We start from the raw sequence: 22,571 nt of genomic DNA on the forward strand, positions 1-22,571 counted from the left end.
TAGAATGCCAGATCTTCTCGATTGCTCTGTAAGTTTGTATGTAATCGTTCCATTAAAGGACACTGTCAAACTGATACTAAATCTGTCTCATCGTAGCCGACAATGAATGTCAAGTTTGGAAAAGAATATTCACTTTCTCACACAAGAAAGAGCTGCTATATTCCTTAAACTAGTTTTACAAGATGCAGCTGAAAAAAACTCTCCCTTGAAAATGTGAATTTAACTCCAAGATTCAGATGTAATGTTGCTGGTAATATAGGGTGATTGAACAGTGCCCTGTTGGTTCCCATTGCTGTCTTCCCAAACTACTAATAGTAACAGCACCCCTATATCTGGTAAATCATTCAACAGCAGAGACAAGCAGGTTATCCAAAATTAGAGAACAAAGGCTTGGAAATTGCTGAGGGGAAAAAGGCCTCATTTTATTTTGCACCACCATAAAAGTAATGATCTGTTATATAAAGACTGAGTCTGCATCTCCTACTATTCCATCATTACCATACTAGTTACTTTTACTATTTCAGTATTTTATAATAGATGTAATGGTCTTTTGTTGGATGCTGTGCATTGTAAGAGGGTCTAATTTAATGTTTGATGGACACTTTCCTGACAGATACAGTGAAACTGGAACAAATGCAGCATCTGCAACAGGAGGAGGAGAAAGAAGACTAACACAAGCTTAGTTTGTTGGTTTTTTTCATTTTGTGAATATATATGAATATATAAACACTGTTTGGGTAAGGTTCTGTTTTGTTGTTTGAAATGGAAATCCAAACAAAATACCCCAAGTAATCTCCACGGTGTGTATTTTTTTCCACAACCCATCAATCCAGTGCATTCAATGTTGCTAAATTAGGTAAACACATCATACATACCAGCTTTTACAGTCATTCTTCTGAAAATGTTTGTTGTTGTTGTTTCTTACACCTCTGTTAATAGATTATGATACTTGGAGCAAATAAATCACCCTGACTAACATACTGGTGCTCCAATTTTAATATAAATATGACTTAAAATTAAAAATTTGTTTTAAATTCACTTACCCCTTTTGCACCTCATTTCTTCCCAGAGATGCGCCACATTCCAGTGATGGTTGTGCATCTGGCATAAGCTGCATCTGTCTCATGATTGTCGGTAGCAGTCTCAGTGTTGACTATAGAAATTAGAGACAGCCTTGCCAAGGCAGGATTACCTGACTGTATATTTTCTGGTGTTTATCTATAAGGAGAGCTTGTACTGCATTTCCCTACTGGTCCAACAGATCTTTAATTTCCAGATCTTTTTCTCCTCTTTAACCTAAATTTGACTTTAATTTCATTTTGTTACTTCTGCTCATGGCCTTAATTTCCTTTCCAGCCCTGGTATTGTGTGGTCGAATGTTGTCATGTCTCTTCCCATCTCCTACTTCTAGTTTAACTAAGTACTGTGTATTTAGTTCTTTTAATCTTTTCTCATAAGTAGAGCATTTTGTTTACTTTTTTGTCCATTTGAGAAAATGAATTTGCTGACGAGTATAAATAGAAATCGCTAATTTTAAGAATATATTGGAGACATTAGCAACACATTTTGAATTAAGAAATGAGTATTGTCACTGGGAGTTTGATTCTCAGTTACATTCTTGCAGGACAGAAGTGAGTGCGGAGTCTAGCAAAATCTACTCCAAAGAGCTCAAATGAGTACTGAATATTCTTAGTGAACTGCCTGGGTACAATCTACAGATTGCATATAATTAGCCAAAATTATTTGGTGACTGGTATTGAAAAGATTTAAGAAATTCCTAAGCCGATTCTCTATTATATACGAACAGGGGGAAAAGCAAAAGTAAAACTTTCAATTACACTGTTTTGTTCTTTCGCCATTTTTTGTTTATCTGAACTCGTTCCTTTTTTCAACAGTATTACCTCCCCTAAGAGTTAAATTGAGATTGGCTTAATAATTGTGATTTTTTTTAAAAATAATTAAAATATACAGTTATTTTTATTTGCTTCCTGAAATGTAATCCTTTAGGATTAATGTTTTCAAGCTTTACTCCAGGATTTTGAGGTCTGCGAAGGGGAAGGCAGGAGAGATTCGCATAACTACAGATGCTGAATCTTTAAGAATATCTCCAGATTTGCTAGGAAATCATGAGAATTGACAGTATTAGGTCAATTTCTTCCTGATGATGAGAAACCCAGAAGCAAATATAATATTCCAGATATAACTAAACCAAAGCTTTATATTTCTCATGCACTGCCAACCACCACCGTAGTGTCTGACACCTGCCATGCAAAATCAGTAGCAAAGTCTATAGTGCTTCATGAAGGTTAAGTCCATTAATGGCTATTAGCCAGGATGGCTAAGAAATGGTGTCCCTGGCCTCTGTTTGTCAGAGGGTGGAGATGGATGGCAGGGGAGAGATCGCATGATCATTACCTGTTCAGCTCCTTCCCTCTGGGGGGCCCCTGGCATTGGCCACTGTCGGCAGACAGGATACCGGGCTGGATGGACCTTTGGTCTGACCCATATGGCCGTTCTTACGGTCCTTTTCTTCTTTTACTATGAAAATTCTAGGGTAATGTTTCTGGTTTTATTTGTTAGATTGTGTTCATTTCCTTTTTGTTTGTGTGCAGGTGAATTTATTCCAGGTTTTGTTTGTATATTCGCTGCTTGGTTTGGGGTTTTTTGGGTTGAAGGGCAAGTCAGTATTGTGGATGTCATCCTTAGGGTGGAAAAGTCGCCAGAGAGGGACTGTTATCTCTCTGTCCCGTGCTGTTGGTGTGCTGGCAGATAGTTTTGGTCATGCTCTCCTGACAAAAGATATTGCAAAAAGAAAAAAAGGGGGGGGGGGTTACAGAGGTGTGAGAGCACCCACTGGCTCCCATTAAAGTCAGGAGGACCTTGGAAAATCAGGCTACTTATTTAGTTCCCTAAATGGAGGGTAGACTCCCCTCCTCCACAACTTTAAGTATATTTATTTATGTCAAAAGCTTCAGAGGGGGAGCCGTGTTAGTCTGTGACTGGAAAAACTTACAAAACATCTAATGGTCCTGCAGCACCTTAGAGACTAACAAAACATGTTGATGGTACCATGAGCTTTCATGGGCACAGCCCACTTCTTCAGATGACTGGAGTTATTAAAGGTCCAGTTTCTAAATAAATAGGGGATTGGGGGAGAAAGGAAAAAGCAGGGGAAACAAAGAAAAAAAGGAAAAAAAATAGTCAATTAGCATGTCCGTGCTACATAAAGCTGAAGGAGAAGGTACTAATTGTTCTTAAGTGCCCATTGTTTGGTTTTTTTATGTCATTAGGATGTGGAATGTAGCCAGTCATCCAGCCAATGTAATTTTTGTCAGTGAGTCCTATTCATTTCCTATTCATTTGTCACGCTAAATAAAACTGGAACAGGTATTCCCAGCTCACAAAAACAGCCTGCAATAAACAGCATAAGCTGTCTCACCCCACCATAGGAAAAGCTTCTCAAATGACGACCTATCGTTAAACAAAACCTTGATCCGTGTGGTCCACGGTGACACTGTTATCAAGTGAGCCTCACTACCTCGCGAATAACTTCACAGCTTGCTGTTGCTGTTAATCACATAGTTCTGAACAGTGAAAGCAACCATGGAAATGTGTACAGGTCGCAGTCATACACCTACCCCTATTGTGCTAGGAGCTGTACAAATACAAACCAAATACAAAAACATTGAGTAGTCCTGTGACACCTTAGACACTAACATATATATAAAAGCTTTTGTGGGTAAAACCCGCTTCATCAGATAAATTGGAGTGCAGCAGCCGCCACCGCCTGGGTACGCAGGGAGCCAGGAAACATAAAAGGGGGTGTGTGGGTGAAGATTGAAAACATGAACCCTAAAATGTGTTCACACCTCCAGATCAGCTGCTAGAAGTGGGCGTCATCCTCCCTGAATGAATTTACCTAGCCTGATTCTTGCCTGCATATTTATACCTGTCTCTGGAAATTTCCACTACATGCATCTGACAAAGTGGGTCTTTGCCCACGAAAGCTTATGCTCCAATACATCTGTTAGTCAATAAGGTGCTACAGGACTCCTTGTCGCTTTTGCAGAAACCAAAATGTGTGTCATTCATAGCTTTTGATGTGGAAATGTGAATATTAAAGGCAGAAGAACTTGTCTTTATAATGCACCAAACATTTAATGTCTTTATTTTAGCCCAGGGTAACAGTGTCAAATTTGTAGATGAATTCCAGTTCTGCAGACTCTCTCTGTAATTGGATAGTGAAATTCCTTTATAGGTGAATGGCTACTTTTAAATCTATGACTGAGTGACCAGGCAGGTTAAAATGTTCCCCTACAGGTTTGTGTGTTACCATTTCTGATGTCTGATTTGTGTCCGTTTATCCTTTGTCATAGAGACCGTCCAGTTTGGCCAGTATCTATGGCAGAGGGGCATTGCTGGCACTTGATGGTATATGTCACATTAGAGGATGTGCAGTTGTATGAGCCCAGATGCTGTGGCTTATGTGGTTAGGTCCTGTGATGGTGTCTGTTGTATAGATGTGTGGACAGAGTATATATAGTCTGTCTGTCTGTCTTTCAGTCCAACTTTAAGCCAGTCCTGACCAAACTCACTACAGGTTGGACCTCTCTAGTCCAGCACTCTCGGGACCTGACTGGTTCCGAATGAGAGAATTTTCTGGACCAAGGGAGGTCAATATTTTCTAGCAGCATTACCAACCCTTCCGCTGCTTGCTGGGCTTTTAGAGGACGTGTAGGGGTAAATTAGAGCTAGATAACAGCACAGAACACTGAGAGCCAGGACTGGTTTCTGTAAACAAATTTTATGGGATCCCCGGAAACTTGGTCATACCTATGAAAAGTGGACATCCATCCAGTTAACTAAAATCATTCTGGGTGACAGATGTTTCTGGACCAAAGAGTTCTGGACTAGAGAAGTTCAACTTGTAGAAGAAAATGTATTCATATCATTTGGATTTATTAATAAATTGCTATTTTACACAGTTTAACACTAGTGACTTGGTAGGTAATACATAACATCAGTGTTTGTCCTAATTATTTTTTGTTTCTGAACACACTTAAATGAAGAAATACCCTTTTTTATTTAAAATAAATTAAGTTAAAATAGATTACATTGGTGATCCGAGAAATTATCAAAACCTATTTTTAACTGAGACAAATACTTGGACTTTAGTTGGGGAATATTGACTAATTTATCTCGAATTCACAAAACGGTTCTGTCATGCTTTATGTACGGACTCTAGCTGCATCATAAAACTTCACTGAACTAATGGCCTTCAAATAGTAACTTATCAAAGCTACCCAGGGATTCTTGCATTGCTATAAAAAGACATCTAGCAATAAACAGTATGTCATGTTAGAAGCACATCCATTTATTAGGATACAAGATGCTAATATACTTTGCTTGAAAATTCTTATACAGTTCCAATTTTGTAAATATATTAAGTGGGTATCACTGGACATCATAGAAGATTTCTTGTATCATTTTACATCGGGTACTTTTAAAGAAAAAGTGGTGATAGTTACTGCAGTTATTTATACTTCTGTGAGAATGTTATCTGAGGATCTCAAAGCTCTTTATAAACATTATTTAAAGCCTAACAATATTCTTGTAGGGCGCTGTCAGTAATTATACCCATTGTATAGAGAGAGAAACTGAGGCTCGAGAGACAGTCAGTGAGTCAGTTAAAGAGCCCATTTCAACACTCTAGTTTCCTGATCTAACCTGTTCATCTCCTGAATTATAAATACTTGAGTTCAGAATCAACAAACATGTTTAAAATGCTCCCAGATGCGTGGGGATGTAGTTTGCTGGCCTCAGTCTAGTGCTTCCTACACCTTTCTTGCCCAATGGGAAGAGGTGACTCTTTTCTCCATGTTTACTTTTCTCCTGACTAGCTATGTTAAATATTGGTTAATTGAATAGTTGAGTAACCTCATGAATTCTTATCGGTTAGTCGACCAGTCTGTAGTCCCCAGGGGTGGGGCCGGCAGCCAGTGCATTCTGTATCAAAGGCAGCAGTGCTGGGTGCCAGGCAGGCCCTGGTCTGCAAGGGGAGACCATTTGAAAACCAACCCGCCTCACGGACCGGCTTCATGTTGCCCTGAGCTGCTGCCTCTGATAAAGAGGCAGCAGGGCGGAGTGGCCTGTCTAGAGGGGGTCTGAGCTCCTGGATCTGGCACGAGCCGGAACTGAGCCGGGCTGCCTGTCCGCCTGGCTCCTAATACACTTTAACTGCAGAGCTGCAGTGGGGGTAGGTCCCAGAACCGTTGCAAGCCAGGACTGATCCAGGTGGCTGACCAGTCTGCTAAAAAATGTGGTGGCAAGGGGAGGAGGGAGGGAAATGCATGTAGTCTAAAGCATTAACCTATATGCTTTTGCTTATCGGTTAATCGACTCCACAATTACATCCCTACTCCTGACTCTCTTCCTGAGAGTTGGGGGTGGCGGTGCCATTGCTGGCTAGTTTGGCTTTGGGCTGGAGATTTTCTGTGGATGGCTTCAACCTGTGACTGGGATCCTCATTAGTAGTCACCAAGTCAAATTAATTGACATATTTAGGGCTGGGAAGGATTTTTTCCCCCCCTGAATTCAGCTAGAAGAATCTCAGCAAAATATTGCCCATTCTGCTGTGCTGGGTGGGCCATCATGCGGGCTGTATGGAGAGGTGAACGTGATCACTATGTAAATCCAGCCGGTGACAGAGTTCACTGGAATTTTTTCACAGTTTGATGCCCAAGCTTCCTGCTAGTTTAATTAGGTTTTGTCATAGCCCTGTGGGCATTTCTGAGATTGCAGTAGCCAACCGGGTAGTCTTAGCCAATGATAACAGTATTGGCTGAGAAGAAACATTATTACTAATAGCAAGTATGTGCCCGTCCACGTCCTGCATATGCATCTACGCACCCTAGCTCTGTGGTCTAGTGTGCTGCACTAGAACACGAACGTGCCTGGAAACAGAATAGTTGCCTATAAGTGTTATCCCACTGGGAGTTTAGGGTACCCACATATCAGGTGAGCAAATGGCTTATTACTGCATCCATATGCAGGTGGAAGTGGGTATCCCATAAAGCTGTGAGGAATACAAGTGGTGGCGTTCAGCAATTAACTGTAATGACATATCCGCAATTAAAACCTGCAGACTATACATTTGAAATGAAATGTATCTAAACATTTATGAATGGTAATGACATGGCTATCCTTTTATTACATTTAATTCCATAAACTCAGTCGTTTCTTTTCTGAAATGTGCACTGTGGGAATCTCTTAATGTTCTTTGTTCAGCAGTTCAGATATCTTTTTTGTGAGTAAAAACAGACCTAACACCTGAATAACTGTTTTTCCTATGAATGTTGTGAGTCACGGATGTCTGATGCTTTAAGATAGAATTCTGCCATAACTGGTCTGGTCAGATGATGAAAGGGGAATAAAATTGCTTCCAGGGAAAATTATAGTAGAACTCTAGAAGTGACTGTCCCCTGTCTTGATGGGGTTCCAGATCTAAGGCCAGGTCTATGCTAGCGGACAAAGTTGACCTAAGAAACGCAACTCCAGTGACATGAATAGTGTAGCTGGAGTCAGCGTACCTTAGGTCGAATTTCCACGTGACCCCATTGCAGGAGGTTAGTGGGAGAAACTCTCCCATAGACTTGCGGCCTGGTTGACTACCAGCGGTCGATTTACGGATCCTTACTAGACCTGCTAAATTGAACCCCAGTAGATCGATCTCCCAGCATTGATTTCACGGTAAGTGGAGACAAGCCCTAAGAGTTAGTAGACAGTGGCCAATGATCAGTGTGAAAGTTCTTTCATCCTCTTACTATTTTGATCATTAGGCGGCATTAGAACAAAACCTTTTACATTATTCTTGATGAAATTTGAAAGTTAAACTTGGTTGAGCTGATGATAGTTTGGTGCTTTCCTATGTGAGAGACATGGATCTGATTCCCAGTCTCCTGCTCCTTGGATTGAGAAGAACGTGGGAATATTATTTATAAGGCAGCTTGTTCAGCTAAGCGGTAAACCTTGCAAGGTGGAATCCTGTGACTGACAAGGGAGCAGAACTGAATGGAGCTTCAGTACTGCCATGTGCTGAATTCTTTAGTGTTTGTGTAGAGTAGGGCACCCCTAGACCAGCGAAGAACAATTTTAATGGTGCAATTGATGAAGGAAGGAACTTTGGAATTGTTTCCTTGTTGATGCCGAAATTGACAAGCACTCGTTTTCCTTTCAGAAAGAAGACACAGCACCTCCAGCAAGCTGCCTTTGACTCCTCCTTCCTCTTCAGTATTTTCCTTCTTTTCATCTGTGTGCTCGAAAAGCAAAGGTAACAATGGAAGTGGGAGCAATCGCTCATCCAGCGGAGGTCCTGGTGCATCATCATCCAATTCCAAGTTGCTGAAATCACCCAAAGACAAGCTGCAGATCAGTGGAAACAATAGGTTAATGCATCCGGTACAGCATAGCAAACTTCCCCACGATAAAATGTGAGTGTGTTCTTTTGAGAATGAATTTCAATGTTATCCCTTCCATGAACCAAGGGCAACAGTTTGGAGCAGTTGGAAATATATTGTGCATTTGGTTATGAAAGGTGAAATGTAACAGTTTGTTGGAAAGGGTGCCTCTACACTGCATCATTATTTCAAGATAACAGTGCGAGTGTCTACACAGCCATTCTGTTATTTCGAAATAACGGACGGTTTATTCCAAAATCTGTAACCCTCATTCTACAAGGAATAACGCCTATTCTGAAATAGCTATTTTGAAATAAGGCGTGTGTAGATGCTCCACTTCTGCTATGTTGAAATTGGCCCTGGCGAGGGGCTTTCTAAGTTATTCCTCCCCAGTGCCTCTTCGGGCTCTAAATCGAGATACACATCTACATTGGGGAAATCTGCCTCGGACTAATTTTGAGGCTTCCCTACAGTGTGGACGTGCTATTTCGAAATAAGCTATTTCAGAATAGGCGTGCAGTGTAGACATACCCTGGGGCTGTTGCTACACTTCAAAGGCGAAAGCGGTGCTTGGAGCCTGGGATCAGCTGGGGACTCCAGCTGATCCTGGGCTCTACGTCGCGCTGCCACTTTGAAACACTGCCCACAGCCTGATGCTGGGCTCCCCACTGCATTTCAAAGTGGCAGCACTGCATGGAGCCAGGGGTCAGCGCAGGAGTCCCCAGCTGATCCTGGGCTCCACATGGCATTGCCACTTTGAAACGCCACGTGGAGCCTGGGGACACCCCAGCTGGCCCCGGGCTGCATGTGGCATTTCAAAGCGGCAGCGCCACGTGGAGCCCGGGGTCTGCTGCCACCTTGAAGTATCCCCTGCTCCCTCCTCCCCCCCTCCCCTGCTGCCTCTTTCTGATAGAGGCAGAAAGAGGAGGCAGCGACTAGTCGACGAAACCTTCACATCCCTAATGGTCCGATTGGACTTCAGTGACACTTCACATCCAGACTTAAGGGTTGACCTGCATACATCTGATAACACCCTAATTGGTTGTCCTCAAAACAGGGCATCTCTCACTGGCTCTTCTGCCAAAATTGGGCCATCCTAGCTATTTGTGCAATAGAGTATAACTGTAATACAGCTGTCTGTTGCTAACCCAGGGGTGGGCAATATTTTTCACCGGAGAGGGAGGGGAGGGACACTTAATGCATTTTTGGTATGTGGTCATGGGTCTGCTCCATCCCTGGAAGGGGCGGGGCTTGGGACTAGCCTTCCCCTGGAGTTGTCTGGAACCAGAGGCTTTGAATTAAAAGCACAGCAAAGGGGTTGCTACGGCTACTGCCCCTGCTAGGGTAGCACCACAACCGGGAGCCATTTAAATAGGAGCCTGCTGCCTGATCCACGGCTTGGAAATTGGGTGGCATGGGCAGCAGGGCATCAATAGAAATTTGCCAGATGCAGTCCGGAGGACAAAGTGTTAGGGGGGCTGCATCCGGCCCCCAGGCTGCACCTTACCTAGCCGTGTGCTAACCAGACATCCTGAGTTCTTTGCTAATGCTGTAGCAACGTTTCTGAGGAGATCATTTAAAGAGAGCAGGAAAAGATTGCCTTTCACCTTATCGTGGATATCAGAAAGTAGCAAAAAATATATAGATGTATAAATAAAATGGACAAGTTCTAAAAATTTTAAAATGGGGAAAGAGACAGAGTTATTATTACCTATATTTTTGTTGTGAACAAAACAATTCAGAATATTTTTGAGCAATGGAACACTTATTCGGTAGCTGTGATAATCACGAGCATGGGATATTAGAATTGTTTGCAAATGATCTTTTCCTCTATTTCCCACTAACTACAGCATGACTCCATCTGTCAAAGTGGAAAAGATTCATCCAAAGATAGATGGTGCACTATTGAAAACTGCTGTTGGTCCAACTTGTTCTACTACTGTGAGTTCCTCAACAAAGATTGGCCTTAATTGTCCCTCAATACCAAAGCCACCCTTGCCTTCCCCTGGACAGATACTGAATGGTAAAGGACTTCTCTCTGTGCCTCCATTTTTGGAAAAGAAACCAGAAGATAGTACAAATAATAGGAAATTCTTACATAAAAGATTATCAGGTAATTTAAAACTATTGTTTGCTATATTCATATTATCGGTAATGTATAGCATTATAAATATAATAAAAAAGTGCTCGTTTAAACAGGTAGTTGATACATTTTAATTACAATGCAGAAAGATGGCCATTTAAGCGTTGGGATTGATCTTCTATGTTTTGCTTTAAAGTGACTCATTTCTGAAAGGGGCACTAGCCGGTTGGTACTCATTTTTATAAATGAGTTGATAACATGCTTCAGGCGTTACATCTGCCTCTGTCTATGCTACAGAGGTTTTTTTGAAAAATGGCTGTTTTTCTGAAAAAAAATTCACTTACGTCCACACTGCAATTGCGTTCTGTCGACAAAAAAATCGAAAGAACAGAGGGGTTTTTCCAACATTGGTAAACCTCTTTCTACGAGGAAGAAGCCTTTTTCTGAAAGAGCTCTTTCGGAAAAAGGCGTGTATGGATGGAGAAGAGGGAGTTCTTTCGCAAGAACAGGAAAGAGGAAAAAGCACAGGTGCCCTGGTGGCCATTCCTTCCGTAGGAATCACAGCTTACATGCTAGATAGCGTCCACTCAGAGTGGATGCTATCTTTTGAAAAAGATCGCTTTTTTGATGTGCTTTCACTGTGTGGGTGCTCTCTTTTGGAAGAAGTTTTTTTGGAAGCTCTCTTCCAGAAAAGCTTCTTCTGAAAGAAGCCTGCAATCTAGACGTAGCCTGAATACCCCAATTTTTACAGTTCTATTTTCCTCTTTCTCTTGCTGTGTGAAAGACCCACCTGTAAGTGAATGCCTAACAAAGTGAAAAACTTTTCACTAATCTTTCTGCTGTAGTGCTTTTGGGTGTTACTTGTAGTAGATTAAAAAAATGTGGCCATCAATATGCAAATGGCTGTAGTTCCCCTTAAAGTCTGTTGTGATTGTCATATGACTACACTTGATTCTGCTGTGAAACTTGGCACAGTCATATATGTCTATATAGTTCCTGGTGCAGGATTGGGGCCGAAGTTTCAGCTTGACTAGGAAAAAAAAGAAAATGTTTTTAAAATTCGCCAGTTTCTAATATTTAGTACCAATTCTATGTGTCTTGAGAATAGTTTGTTATGATTAAAATTCTAACCAGTATTTTCGAAAAATATTTCATGACATCTCTGGTTTTACAATAATGGTATATTTATGTGTATTTGACAGAGAGAGAATTTGATCCTGATATATATTGTGGCGTCGTTGATGTGGAAACCAAGAAACCCTGTACAAGGTCTTTGACATGCAAGGTAGGACACGTTCCTCAGAGTATCTTTATGAAGCAAAGTTTAAACTTTCTGAGGATCATAACAGAGAACTGAATATCGTTCAGCTCGCTGCTAAAATTCAGGGATGGCATCCTCAAATAAACTCTTGGTGGAAATTGGTAAAAATGATGCTGGTGGGAAAAAATACTTTTCCAAAGTTTTAATTAAATTATGCTAAGGTATAGAAATTGCTGTTAAAAAAGACTAATGATTTTTATAAACTAATAATGTCATTGGTAATATCTATGAATAGGTTTTGATGACTTTTCCACTGTAAAACAGAGCTAGGTTAAAAAAAAAAAACCTTGAAAATGTTTCATTTTGGATCAGACAGAAGATTTATCTTGGTAAACATATATATATAGTCAAGCCAATTTGTCTGTGTGATACCATATGAAACATTTTCCAAATGTATATATAATTTATTCATTTTTGCTTTTTTCAATTGACCAAGTAGTTCAAAATGAATTTTAATGTTGACCCTAAATAATTATTCACACAGTTCGACTTTAAGTACATATCGTAGCCCAGACTGCCTTTTTTTTGTAATGGTTGACCCCATAATATAATATAATTTAATATAATATAACATAAACATATGCATTGTGGCAGTATTCAGGCCTCAGTTTTACCCAGCTCGAAATGGTTAGATGTTTTTATTGGGGAATGGCTCTTCGGCTATGAAGATTAATTTTAAAAAATCCACCCATCACAAAGAAATTAAAAATATAGTCACTGCTGAGATGGGCCCTAGACAAAGCAAGACTTTTCCCACCAAAGAACCAAGTCTGTAGCAGATTTTAGAGGGTGGTTGTATCAACCCAAATGCTGCTTCCTTGATGGACTGGTAGCTTGATAATGCTTCACGTCTTTTTTCTGAGAAGCTCTTATCTAAAGAGGCTCTGGCTAGGAGGTCAAACGCTGTGCACGAAACATCTTTTTCAAAGTTACAGTCTGGTGAAGTCTGGCTCTAAATATCAGTTTGAACAAAAGCGATCACTTGTCCCTGAGAAGTTACAAAAAAGGAAAGATATGAATCGTGTGATCCTTGAAATATGTAGCTGTGCTCCTGCACAGCAATTGTGTTGCCAGCAGAGGGACCACCAACAATCACAAATAAATCAGGCCGGGAACAAGCATTGACCTAACTGATACTAGTGACAACCAGGAAGAAAACTTGAAGACATGGCTATTGTTCTTCCAAAGGAAAAGTGTTGAGTTTCTAAAAGAGGCTTGTAAATACTGGGGAATGCACTACAAAAAATAAGAGTATCCCATGGAAATTCCTTCCACTCTACTTACCCCTCAAAAATACTGCTTTTATACCTTTTCAGAGCTTAATACTAGGGGGGAATATAAGACTTGTTTGCTTCCACAATATATAAAATTAATTGATCCTGTCAAATTGTGTCATTGTTTTGAATGAAAGTGAGACAGTGAAAAAGGCTTGACTTTCAAACTCCACGCTTATTAGGACCTTCGATGGTTTTGATTTTTTTTAAAAGAGCACTGAGTCTCTTTAATTATTGTTGGCTTATCAAATAGAAATGTAAAGACTCATTAGGCCACCTTTAAGTTTCTTGTAAAAGCCATCTCTTGCTTTATTGGCCGAGTTCTAGAATTGTTCGGTATCTGTTTGAGTGCTTAATTTCTGCAAATCTGAATACCTTTGTTTAGTGTTTTGATGCTTGGATTTGCAGACACATTCCTTAACCCAGCGGAGGGCTGTACAGGGTCGACGAAAACGATTTGATGTGTTATTAGCTGAGCACAAAAGCAAAACCAGGGAAAAGGAATTGCTTCGACATTCGGATCATCATCAGCAGATGCCCCCTCTCAGGGAACCACATCCCTCCCCTTCTAAAACTTCCCAGGAGCTGCACCAAAATTCTCATGGACTTACTCCTACAGAATCAAAGCCTTTAGTACCCAATAAACCCAAACCTCACCCTCCCAGTCTTCCAAGGTAAGTGAAATCTGTTTATCCACCAAGTGTGAAATTAGGAGCAAGCTGATGGCTTAGTGGCAGTGAGTGCTACAACGTGTTAGATGCAGATTCCTTCGCAACCAGAGAGCTCTAGGTCTGTGCCAATTGATTGCTCACTCAAAAATTCCACACTGGATCTTTGCTGTGTCTACCCTGCCCCATAGTGTAGACATATCCTTAGTCTTAGGGAAGCTTTGTCTCCTGCCCTTATAGCAAGAGGCCATGATGGGTGGTCCAGGAAAGTAAACGAAAGCCAGAAGCTCCATTCTGTGAGAACTGTTCAGTGTTGGTGCTCCAGCAAGGCGAAGATGGCTGATAGAAATGTGGTGATTTAGGAGCACAGAGGAGATGGAAGAGAATGCAAAATGAAGTTGTTGCAACAGTAAATTCATTCAAGTTATCTGGTGTACCAGTACATCAGGATCCAGTATATCAGTAAGTCAGGCTCCTGTATGAAGGCGATATCTTTCTTTAATGAGCTTATATTTGCCAGCTTTTAAAAAGACTCGGCAGTTTTTGGAGAGGAGACAAAGAAGGGTCAACAAAAAAATCTAGTGGTTGGGAGGAACTGGTGGAAGTGATTGGTGACTGGGAGCAGGGAATAGACTGTGTGTTTTTTTTTTTTTAATTTCTACCTCTGTTAGTTTCCCAGGGTAGACATGCCCTATTTCGAAATAACCGAAATCGATTTAATAACTCCTAGAATAACAAAATCAAACTAGCATGTCCTCGCTCCAGGGAAGCCTCGAAATTAGTCCGAGGCAGGCTCCGTTATTGTGGATGTGCTATCTCAACTTAGAGCCCCAGGAAGCACTGTGGTAATTAGTTTGAATGACTCTGGGGAGTCGTTATTTCAAAATAGCGGCCCCAGAGCATCCACCTTACCTCTATTTCGAAATAACTGTTTCAAAATTAGCATTATTCCCTGAGAGAAACAGGAGTGCAGATTTTGAAATGAGCGGCCTGTTATTTTGAAATAACAGGCTTGGTTGTGTGGATGCTCCGCTTATAAATTCAACCTAAGGGGGGTTATTTGGAAATAACATCCTAGTGTACACTAGGGCCCGCTGACTTACTGTGTGGCCTTGATAAGCCACTTTAATCGGTGTCTCGGCCCTGTGCAAAATGGATATAATTATTCCTCCTTTCCAGAAGAGTGGTGAGACATCCCTGGTTTAATCGAATCGTGAGACAGTATGTAAATGTGGAAAACCTATTTAAAAAAACCTACTTTTCTATATACAAGCAACAAATTCCAGGCATAGCCTTTGTCCAGTAAACCCTTTTCAAATGTATTTTCTTGTCCAGGCCTGCAGGCTGTCCAGCCCAGCACAGCGGAAATGCCCCTAGTGACTCTCTCTCGGTCCATGAATCTCCACACCCTCCCTTGCCTGCAGCTGAGCCAACGTCTCGTTTATCCAGCGATGAGGGAGAGGGTGACGAGAAAGAAGAACATGTTGAAAAACTGGATTGTCGTTATTCAGGTCATCATCCTCAGCCAGCCGCTGTATGTTGCAAGTGAAACGTCTAAGTCCTTTGTTGGGTTTGCGTTTGGGGTAACCGTAATTACGGTTTTTAACTGTCTGTTTTTTTGGTGGGTTCGCTAAAACGTTCTCATGCCGCAGGAAAATTGGTTGGTTATGGAGGGAGGGCTTAATCATAGTTAGCAGAGTGAATGTGCTGTGAGAACACAGTCAATGCTCCTTCCGCTGTAACATGAGAGAAATCAAAATGCTGCCACTATTGGAGCTGAAACAAAAGACAGGACTAACAAGATGGTTTATTAGGTGATGAGCTTTCGTGGGCCAGACCCACTTCCCACGAAAGCTCATCACCTAACAAACCATTTTGTTAGACTTTAAAGTGCTACATAGGCCTGTTTTTTGTTTCAGCTACACCAGACTAACACGGCTACATTTCTATCACTATTCTGCCCCTATTGGAGGTGGGAGTGAAACGCTAAGATGTTTTGAGAAAAGGGTAGATGTGGAACTGATGTATGCAAAATAGTGGTATGGTTCAGTAACACTTTCAGTACCCTGTCTGGTTTTAAATCCTGGAGCTAGCCATATGTCTGTAGAGAAACAATGCAGTAACCTGGCCTCATGTGAAAGTCTGTGGTACGTGGGGCATACTTTCGTTTCCAGAAGCCCAAAAAAAATCACTGAAATATTTGTGCATGCGATGTACTTGAACTCTTCGATCTTTTCAAGGGATCATTAAGAACAGATTTTAAACGACTGCAAACAGTTTTAGAGGGTGGGGAAGCATGGGGCTAGGTTCCCTAGGGAGGGGGTGGAATCTCCATCCCTAGAGGTTTTTAAGTCCCAGCTTGACAAAGCCCTGGCTGGGATGATTGAGTTGGGGTTGGTCCTGCCTTGGGCAGGGGGCTGGACTTGATGACTCCTGAGGCCTCTTCCAGCCCTAGGATTAGAGAGCTAGCAGATATTTATTTAGATGGATGATGTACATCTCCTCTGTTCAATGTCTCTCCTAGTTGCCTTTGACAGAATTGAAAAAAACGTTCTCACCTAAAAACTAGGAACTATCTCACAAAAAGATTCAAAAGTTTCAGAGCAAAAGCAGCTCCCCACAAACCTTTCCACGTAGACCTTACAGCAGGGCTGGGGAACATAAGGCCCAGGCTTGCCTGGATCCGACCCCTGAAGCTCAGAAGTCCCTCCCCCCCTCCCCCCGCATTGGGGAACCCAACCTGGCGCTCCATCTGCCCTCCCCCTCCCCACGGGACTGGAGGACACAAAATCTGCTATGCTGGGCCCCTCTGTAGTCTCTGGTGTGTGAGGAATGTGGGGCCACATCAGTGAGGGTTTGTTTTTTGGGGGTTTTTTGCTTCTCACTTGTGTGCAGCCCCCAACACAGAAAACGTTCCCCACCCCTGCCTTATAGCGTGGTCTGAATAGGAGAGCAAGTATGGGGAGCAGGTTGCAAACCTAACAGCTCCCTGCCCCCCACATTCTCCCCAAAAAAGTACTCCCTTCCCCCTCTCTCTGTAATCAAGGAGACGCCAATTAAAAGTGGCAGCATCTCACAGAAAGATAGTCCTTCTTGCGGGCTGGGCACGAGCTATTTGGGAATATGACTTGAACATATTGCATAGGCTCCTAGGATCAAAGACCTAATGTACATGTTTTCCATCTGATCCTGTGTCTTATTGGGTTGTAATTAAGTGCATTAATGTATTATTTGGGGAGTGGTTCAAATTAGAAAACACTAAAATCAAATCTGTATTTTCAGTTTTGCACATTTGGTAGCTGGCAAATTGGAAGAGGTTATTACGTGTTTGATAAGCGGTGGAACCATATCCGATGTGCACTTAACTTCATGGTGGACAAGCATCTTAATTCACAGATGTGGAAGTGAGTAGAAATGACAGGTTTTTAAAATTATTATTATTATTATTATTGTTATTGCTATTCAATAGATAAAGCGTAAGGGGAGACTGGTCTACCTAGTGTAATAATTCATGAAAGAATAAACTCAACTTTCTTCTCACCTCTTTTTAAAGTAGCGTGTCCCAGTGCCATGGTACGTGTGAGCAGTGGGTCTGTTTTAACAGCCATGCGGAGAGTAGGAGGGGTTGAGTTACACTCACCAGGAGACTGTACCTCTACCTCTTCATGAATCCGTGCCCACAGAGCTCCTCTGGCGCTAAGCTGAAAGTAGCAGGAGCCTTTTCTAAGCAATACTAGGGGGCTGTGACCCCTGCTCGCTGTGCTCGCCAGCCCCCCTCTCGTGGGGGACAGGCAACCCTGGCTCTTCCCCCTCCCCCGCCCCCGCAGGCCATCAGGGAGGGCTGAGCTGTGACCACGCCAGCCCGGGTCCCTTCTCCCTTCTTCCCCCCGACCAGCTTGGGCGCCTTCTCCCTCCCTCTCTCCCTCCCACTGCTGCCAGCCCAGGTCCCTTCCCTCCCCCCACCAGCCCCTTTTCCCCCCCTCCCCTCCCGGCCACAGCGCGTGCCAGGCCTGGTTCTAACCCTGGCGGCCGGGGAGGCGCAGGTAGTGCCGTGTGCACACGGTGCTCCGGGCATTGCAGCCTGTTGCGGTGGGGAAAGCAGCAGTGCGGGGGCTGCCGTGTCAGCCTCTCCCCCATGCGATCCCGCCTGCGCTGCTCACCCCCCCAGCTCTGCCCGCAGCGCCCAGGGCCGCCCTCCCGCCAGCAGGGAGCAGACAGGTTGGTGCGGACAGCCCCCCAGGCGGCTCGGGGGGGCTCCGGCAGCCGCAGTGAGTGCAGCTGCTGGGGAGGGGGTGAGTCTCTGTGGGGGCCGCCGGACTCTAGGCACCGCGCTCCGACTCCGCAAGAGCCTGGCGGCGGGGGGGCCCTGAGAGCCTGCTGCTGGCACATGAGCCTGGCTGGGAGCCCTAATCCTAGCACCTGTCCCCGGGCTGCTGTCCTGAGCACCCTCTGCCCCGGGCTGTCACGGCTGCGATGTGGGGTCTGCCGGCTACTCTGCCGTGTGTCTTGGCGTTGAAAGCCCGTGGGGTGGGGGTGGTGGGAGGGGAGCAGGGGCTCGGTTTAAAAGAGCCATTCCAAGTGGGGAGGGGAAGCAGCGAGGTCGGGCTGGGGGTGGGGGAGAGAGGGAGCAGGCAGGCGGGATGCAGCGGGACGTGCTGATGTCACTCTGTTGTGTGTCGGGATAAAATCGTATAGAGATGGGGGCTGACAACTTGAGCTTTCCTGTTGGACCTAGAAATGAAATCTCCTGCCATTTCCAAACTTCTAGTGCCTCAAACCCTCACTGTGTCTCATCCTCCCGCATGCTGAATCCATGTCTCGCCCCAGTTAGATGGCCCTTTCCAGCCCATCTGTTTTCTTTAGCTTTTCTTACTGTGTTAGTAGCTTAAACAATTCCTTTGTGTACAGCTTTCACGTTACGTTCTCTAGCAGTGTGGCGTGTGGCAAATTGTAATTAGCCAGAGAGCCATAGAAACGTGGGGCTGGAAGGGACTTTGAGGGCCATGAAGTCCCTGCACTGATTGGGACCGAGTCAATCTAGGACCATCCCTGACAGCTGTCTTGTCCGGCCTATCGTTGAAAATGACAGGGATTCCAAAATGGGATGGAAGCGACTAGTCGAATCATTACTCAACTACTCGCTTCCCACGCCCACCACTGGGGGGGCAGAAACCACTGCTTAGGGGACCCATCATAAACCCCGCCCCCCCGGCCTGATGCTGTGGGGCAGAGTGGGGTAGGGAAGGCAGAGGCCCAGCGATCTGGGACTCGGCACAAGCCAGGTCTCCCGAGTCCCAGCTCATGCTGGGCCCCCCTCTGCAGCGCTGCCTTGGAAATGTAGAAAGAGCTTGGTGGCTCAGCAGTCCCGGCTCGCACCATGTCCCCGCCCCGCCCCCTCTGCAGCGCTGCAGTTTAAAGGTAGTAGGAACCGGGCTGCCTGCCCGCCCGGCTCCTCCTACGTTCACACCGCAGAGCCGCAGTGGGGCCCCTTACTCTAACGTCCTTCGCTCCCAAACCTCCCTTGGACGTGTATTCCCGCGCTGAACTCTCCTCATACTTAGAAAGGTCTTTTCCTAATTTCGCGCCTTAATCTCCCTTGCTGCAGCTTAAGCTCGTGACTTCGTGTCCTACCTGCAGCCTCCATGTCGATCTGTGGGGTGGCGGTGTTCTCCCTTGGGCGGGAGACAGCACCGCGAGGGAGCGGATTCAGAAAGACTAGGATCTTTCCAAGGTGTATGTACAGGAGTGTTGTCCTGCCCTACCCCTGAGCATTGGGTCCGGTACTTCACCGCACTTTACCCAGTTTTCCAAATCTTTCTGAGAGCAACAAAAATGGCAGGTTGGGGTTTCTAGACCTTTTCTGAGGGAGGCATGAAACTAGTGGCCCTGTTTCCTCTTGAGACAAGAAGGGGGGGGAGGTCTGTGGGAGGTGGGGAAGACCTAGTAATAGCCTTCAGATATGCCCCAGGCTGTAGTAAAGAGGAGAGTCGCTCCTTGATCCTTTGCTACCTCCGAGCCTTTTACTCCCTGTTTTTTTCCTGTACCGGTTAGTCAGCATTTGGCCTTCCTCTTTGAGCCTCGATGGATTTTCATGTCTGGGAGGAGTTTGGGGCCCCTCAGTTCTCTCCGATGTGGGAACAGCCAGTGAGGTTAACTTTCATACCTTTGTATCTCAAAGCTGAGAGACTCTTTAATACGTGTGTTTGGGACTTTTCACCAGCAGGTGAATCTTGTTCCGAAGTTTTGCCTTGAGACGGGCTATATGGAGATAACCGGGGGCAGGGAGCCTGGTGGGAAGCGGACAGTGCAATCTACATTGAGGCCAGTGTCAGATCATTTAGGAAACATCGTACGCGTCTTGAGTAACCCTCAAGGCCAGGAGTGGATTGTCAGTATCCAGGTATCCACAAATGAAGGCCCTAGACTTAAGAAGGGTCTTACTGGGCCCACACAGTTTGGCTGCAGGTGTTCACAAGGAGGCTGTTGGGTATCCAGTGAGGGGCGCATGGTAGAGAGCGGGAGTGTCATGAGCACTTGAATTGTTGGGTTGGACTGGCTCTGGGTCCCACGTGGTCATTAGCTGTCCTAGACCCATGCTTGTGCCTGGCCCAGCCCAGTCACTAACACCAAGCAGAGAGCGCAGTCCTTTTAGGGTCTCTTTCTCCATTTGCTTTCCTCTCCTTCGGGGGAGGTCAAAAAGTTCTTGTGACCCCTCCTCGCAATACAGAGGGTCCTGCTCGTCACCTCTCAACGCTTCTGCAGAAACGGCATCGCAGGCGGTGCTGAGAGCTGCCCTGGAGCCTCCTTTGTGATACCTAGGTCACCGTTTCAAGGCACTGTGCCCCCAGCGACTTGACGTCTTTACCTGGCTCAAGATCTATGAGGCTGCGGGTGCTATTTGCACTCAGCGTAGAAATCCGTTGTAAAACGCCCACTGATTTCGGTGGGAGCAGAGTTGGGCCAATGCTAACCGTAGTATTTAGGGCAATCGGGTTACAGGTAAGTAACCAGCCACGTATACACCGCCAAAGGCATAGGATCACTAATCCGCACTTGGCTTGTTTGCAGCATACTTGGGTTAATCGATCAAAATGTTTTAGGGGTTGATAAGATTAAAATTTTGGCAGTGAACAAACGCAAAGTGTAATTATCCTCGTGCAGGACAGTGTGAGTATCTCGCTGCCGAGGCACGACCAACACTAACTGTTCGCGCTTTCTATCCTAGGAAAATTCCTCCCGCATCCAGCAACACAGCGTCTGTTCGTGCTCCGCACTGGACAAGCTCAATGCCTACGTCCCAGTATGGTGTCGGTGCTGCAGGTTTCCTTTCCCCCACCACGGTTATGTCCTCACCAACGTTGGTTTCTCCTTCCTGTACGTCTCTGACGAGTAAATCAGTCCCACCCCACGGAACTACACTAACTGCCAACCCTGCTAATCTGGGTGCGATGGATCCTTTCTGCAGTATGCAATCAAGACAAGTGTCTTCGTCCCCTTCTACACCTACAGTGCTTTCCTCGGTACCTTCACCTATGCCCAGCAAACCTCAGAAATTGAAATCCAGCAAGTCTTTTAAACCTAAGGAATCTTCTGCTAGCAGCGCCAACTGTAACAGCACCAGTAGCAACAGTAGCAGCGGCGGCTCAGGAAAGAAGCGTAAAAACAGTTCTGCGCTGCTAGCACCTTCGTCTCATTCCACGGAATCCTTTAGGAAAAACTGTGTGGTTAACTCTGGAACCTCGGGGACCTCGTATCACTCAGCGGTGACGTCTTCGTCCCACGGCGTTGGCCTCAATTGTATGACTAGTAAAGCTAACTCCGTTAGCCTCAAACATGACCAATCAGGGAGGGGGCCTCCGACGGGAAGCCCCGCCGAATCGATAAAAAGGATGAGTGTGATGATGAACAGTAGCGATTCCACTCTTTCCTTAGGGCCATTTGTTCATCAGTCCAGTGAACTGACTGTCAATTCGCACAGCAGCTTTTCACATTCACATCCTTCCTTAGACAAGTTCATAGGAAAGAAAAGGAAGTGCTCCCCTGGGTCAAGCAGCATAAACAGCAGCAAATCAAACAAGGTTGCCAAATTGCCGTCGGTGAACAATGTTCATGCAAAACACGCCGGTGCAATCGCAGGGACGCAGGGACTGATGAACAATTCGCTACTTCATCAGGTATGACGTTTTGCACGGGAGCTATTGCACTGAAATAAGCTTGGCAGGGGAGCTTTGGAATCGGCAGCTTTGCAGTGGTGGCTGCCTGGGGTTACATTAGTCACAATCACAGAGGTTTAAGGCCAGTAGGGACCTGTACAACAGCGGCGTTGTGCCCCACTTTAGGTTGACTCGCTGAATGGTGGATCTCTCTCTTTCTGTTCGACTGTTCCTCTTTTGAATTATTTTCCCTATGAATCTGTTGCAGCCAGATTATTACAACAAATCCGCTTTTTGAAAGTGTGGTTTTACTCTGAAAAGTTGTGTTCTAAAAGTGACCTAGTGGGTTCCATAAGGGTACGTCTAAACTACATGGCTCCGTCGACGGAGCCATGTAGATTTGTTTGTTCGGCAAAGGGAAATGAAGCCGCGATTTAAATAATCGCGGCTTCATTTAAATGTAAATGGCTGCCGCGCTGAGCCAACAAACAGCTGATCAGCTGTTTGTCAGCTCAGCACGCCAGTCTGGATGCTCCCCTGCTGACATGAAAGCCCTTTATCAACCTCCCCAGTAAACTTCATCCTATAAGGCATAACGGGGAGGTCGATAAAGGGC

The 22,571-nt window shown here is 44.6% G+C and overlaps 1 protein-coding gene across 10 annotated transcripts in view; it reads left to right on the forward strand.

Moving 5' to 3' along the window:
• The window catches only part of ATXN7 (ataxin 7), a 178,632-nt gene that overhangs the window by 149,747 nt on the left and 6,314 nt on the right, over positions 1 to 22,571 (forward strand). For all 10 annotated transcript variants that reach the window (XM_075938494.1, XM_075938495.1, XM_075938496.1 and 7 more), the window contains 7 exons: positions 8,237 to 8,489; positions 10,307 to 10,569; positions 11,742 to 11,824; positions 13,543 to 13,808; positions 15,138 to 15,336; positions 17,085 to 17,206; positions 21,028 to 21,976. In XM_075938494.1, coding sequence (XP_075794609.1) covers positions 8,237 to 8,489; positions 10,307 to 10,569; positions 11,742 to 11,824; positions 13,543 to 13,808; positions 15,138 to 15,336; positions 17,085 to 17,206; positions 21,028 to 21,976 — 2,135 coding nt within the window. The remainder of the gene's footprint in view (positions 1 to 8,236; positions 8,490 to 10,306; positions 10,570 to 11,741; positions 11,825 to 13,542; positions 13,809 to 15,137; positions 15,337 to 17,084; positions 17,207 to 21,027; positions 21,977 to 22,571) is intronic.

Source organism: Pelodiscus sinensis, chromosome 11 (genome assembly GCF_049634645.1).
Source record: "Pelodiscus sinensis isolate JC-2024 chromosome 11, ASM4963464v1, whole genome shotgun sequence".
NCBI classification, from domain to species: domain Eukaryota; kingdom Metazoa; phylum Chordata; order Testudines; family Trionychidae; genus Pelodiscus; species Pelodiscus sinensis.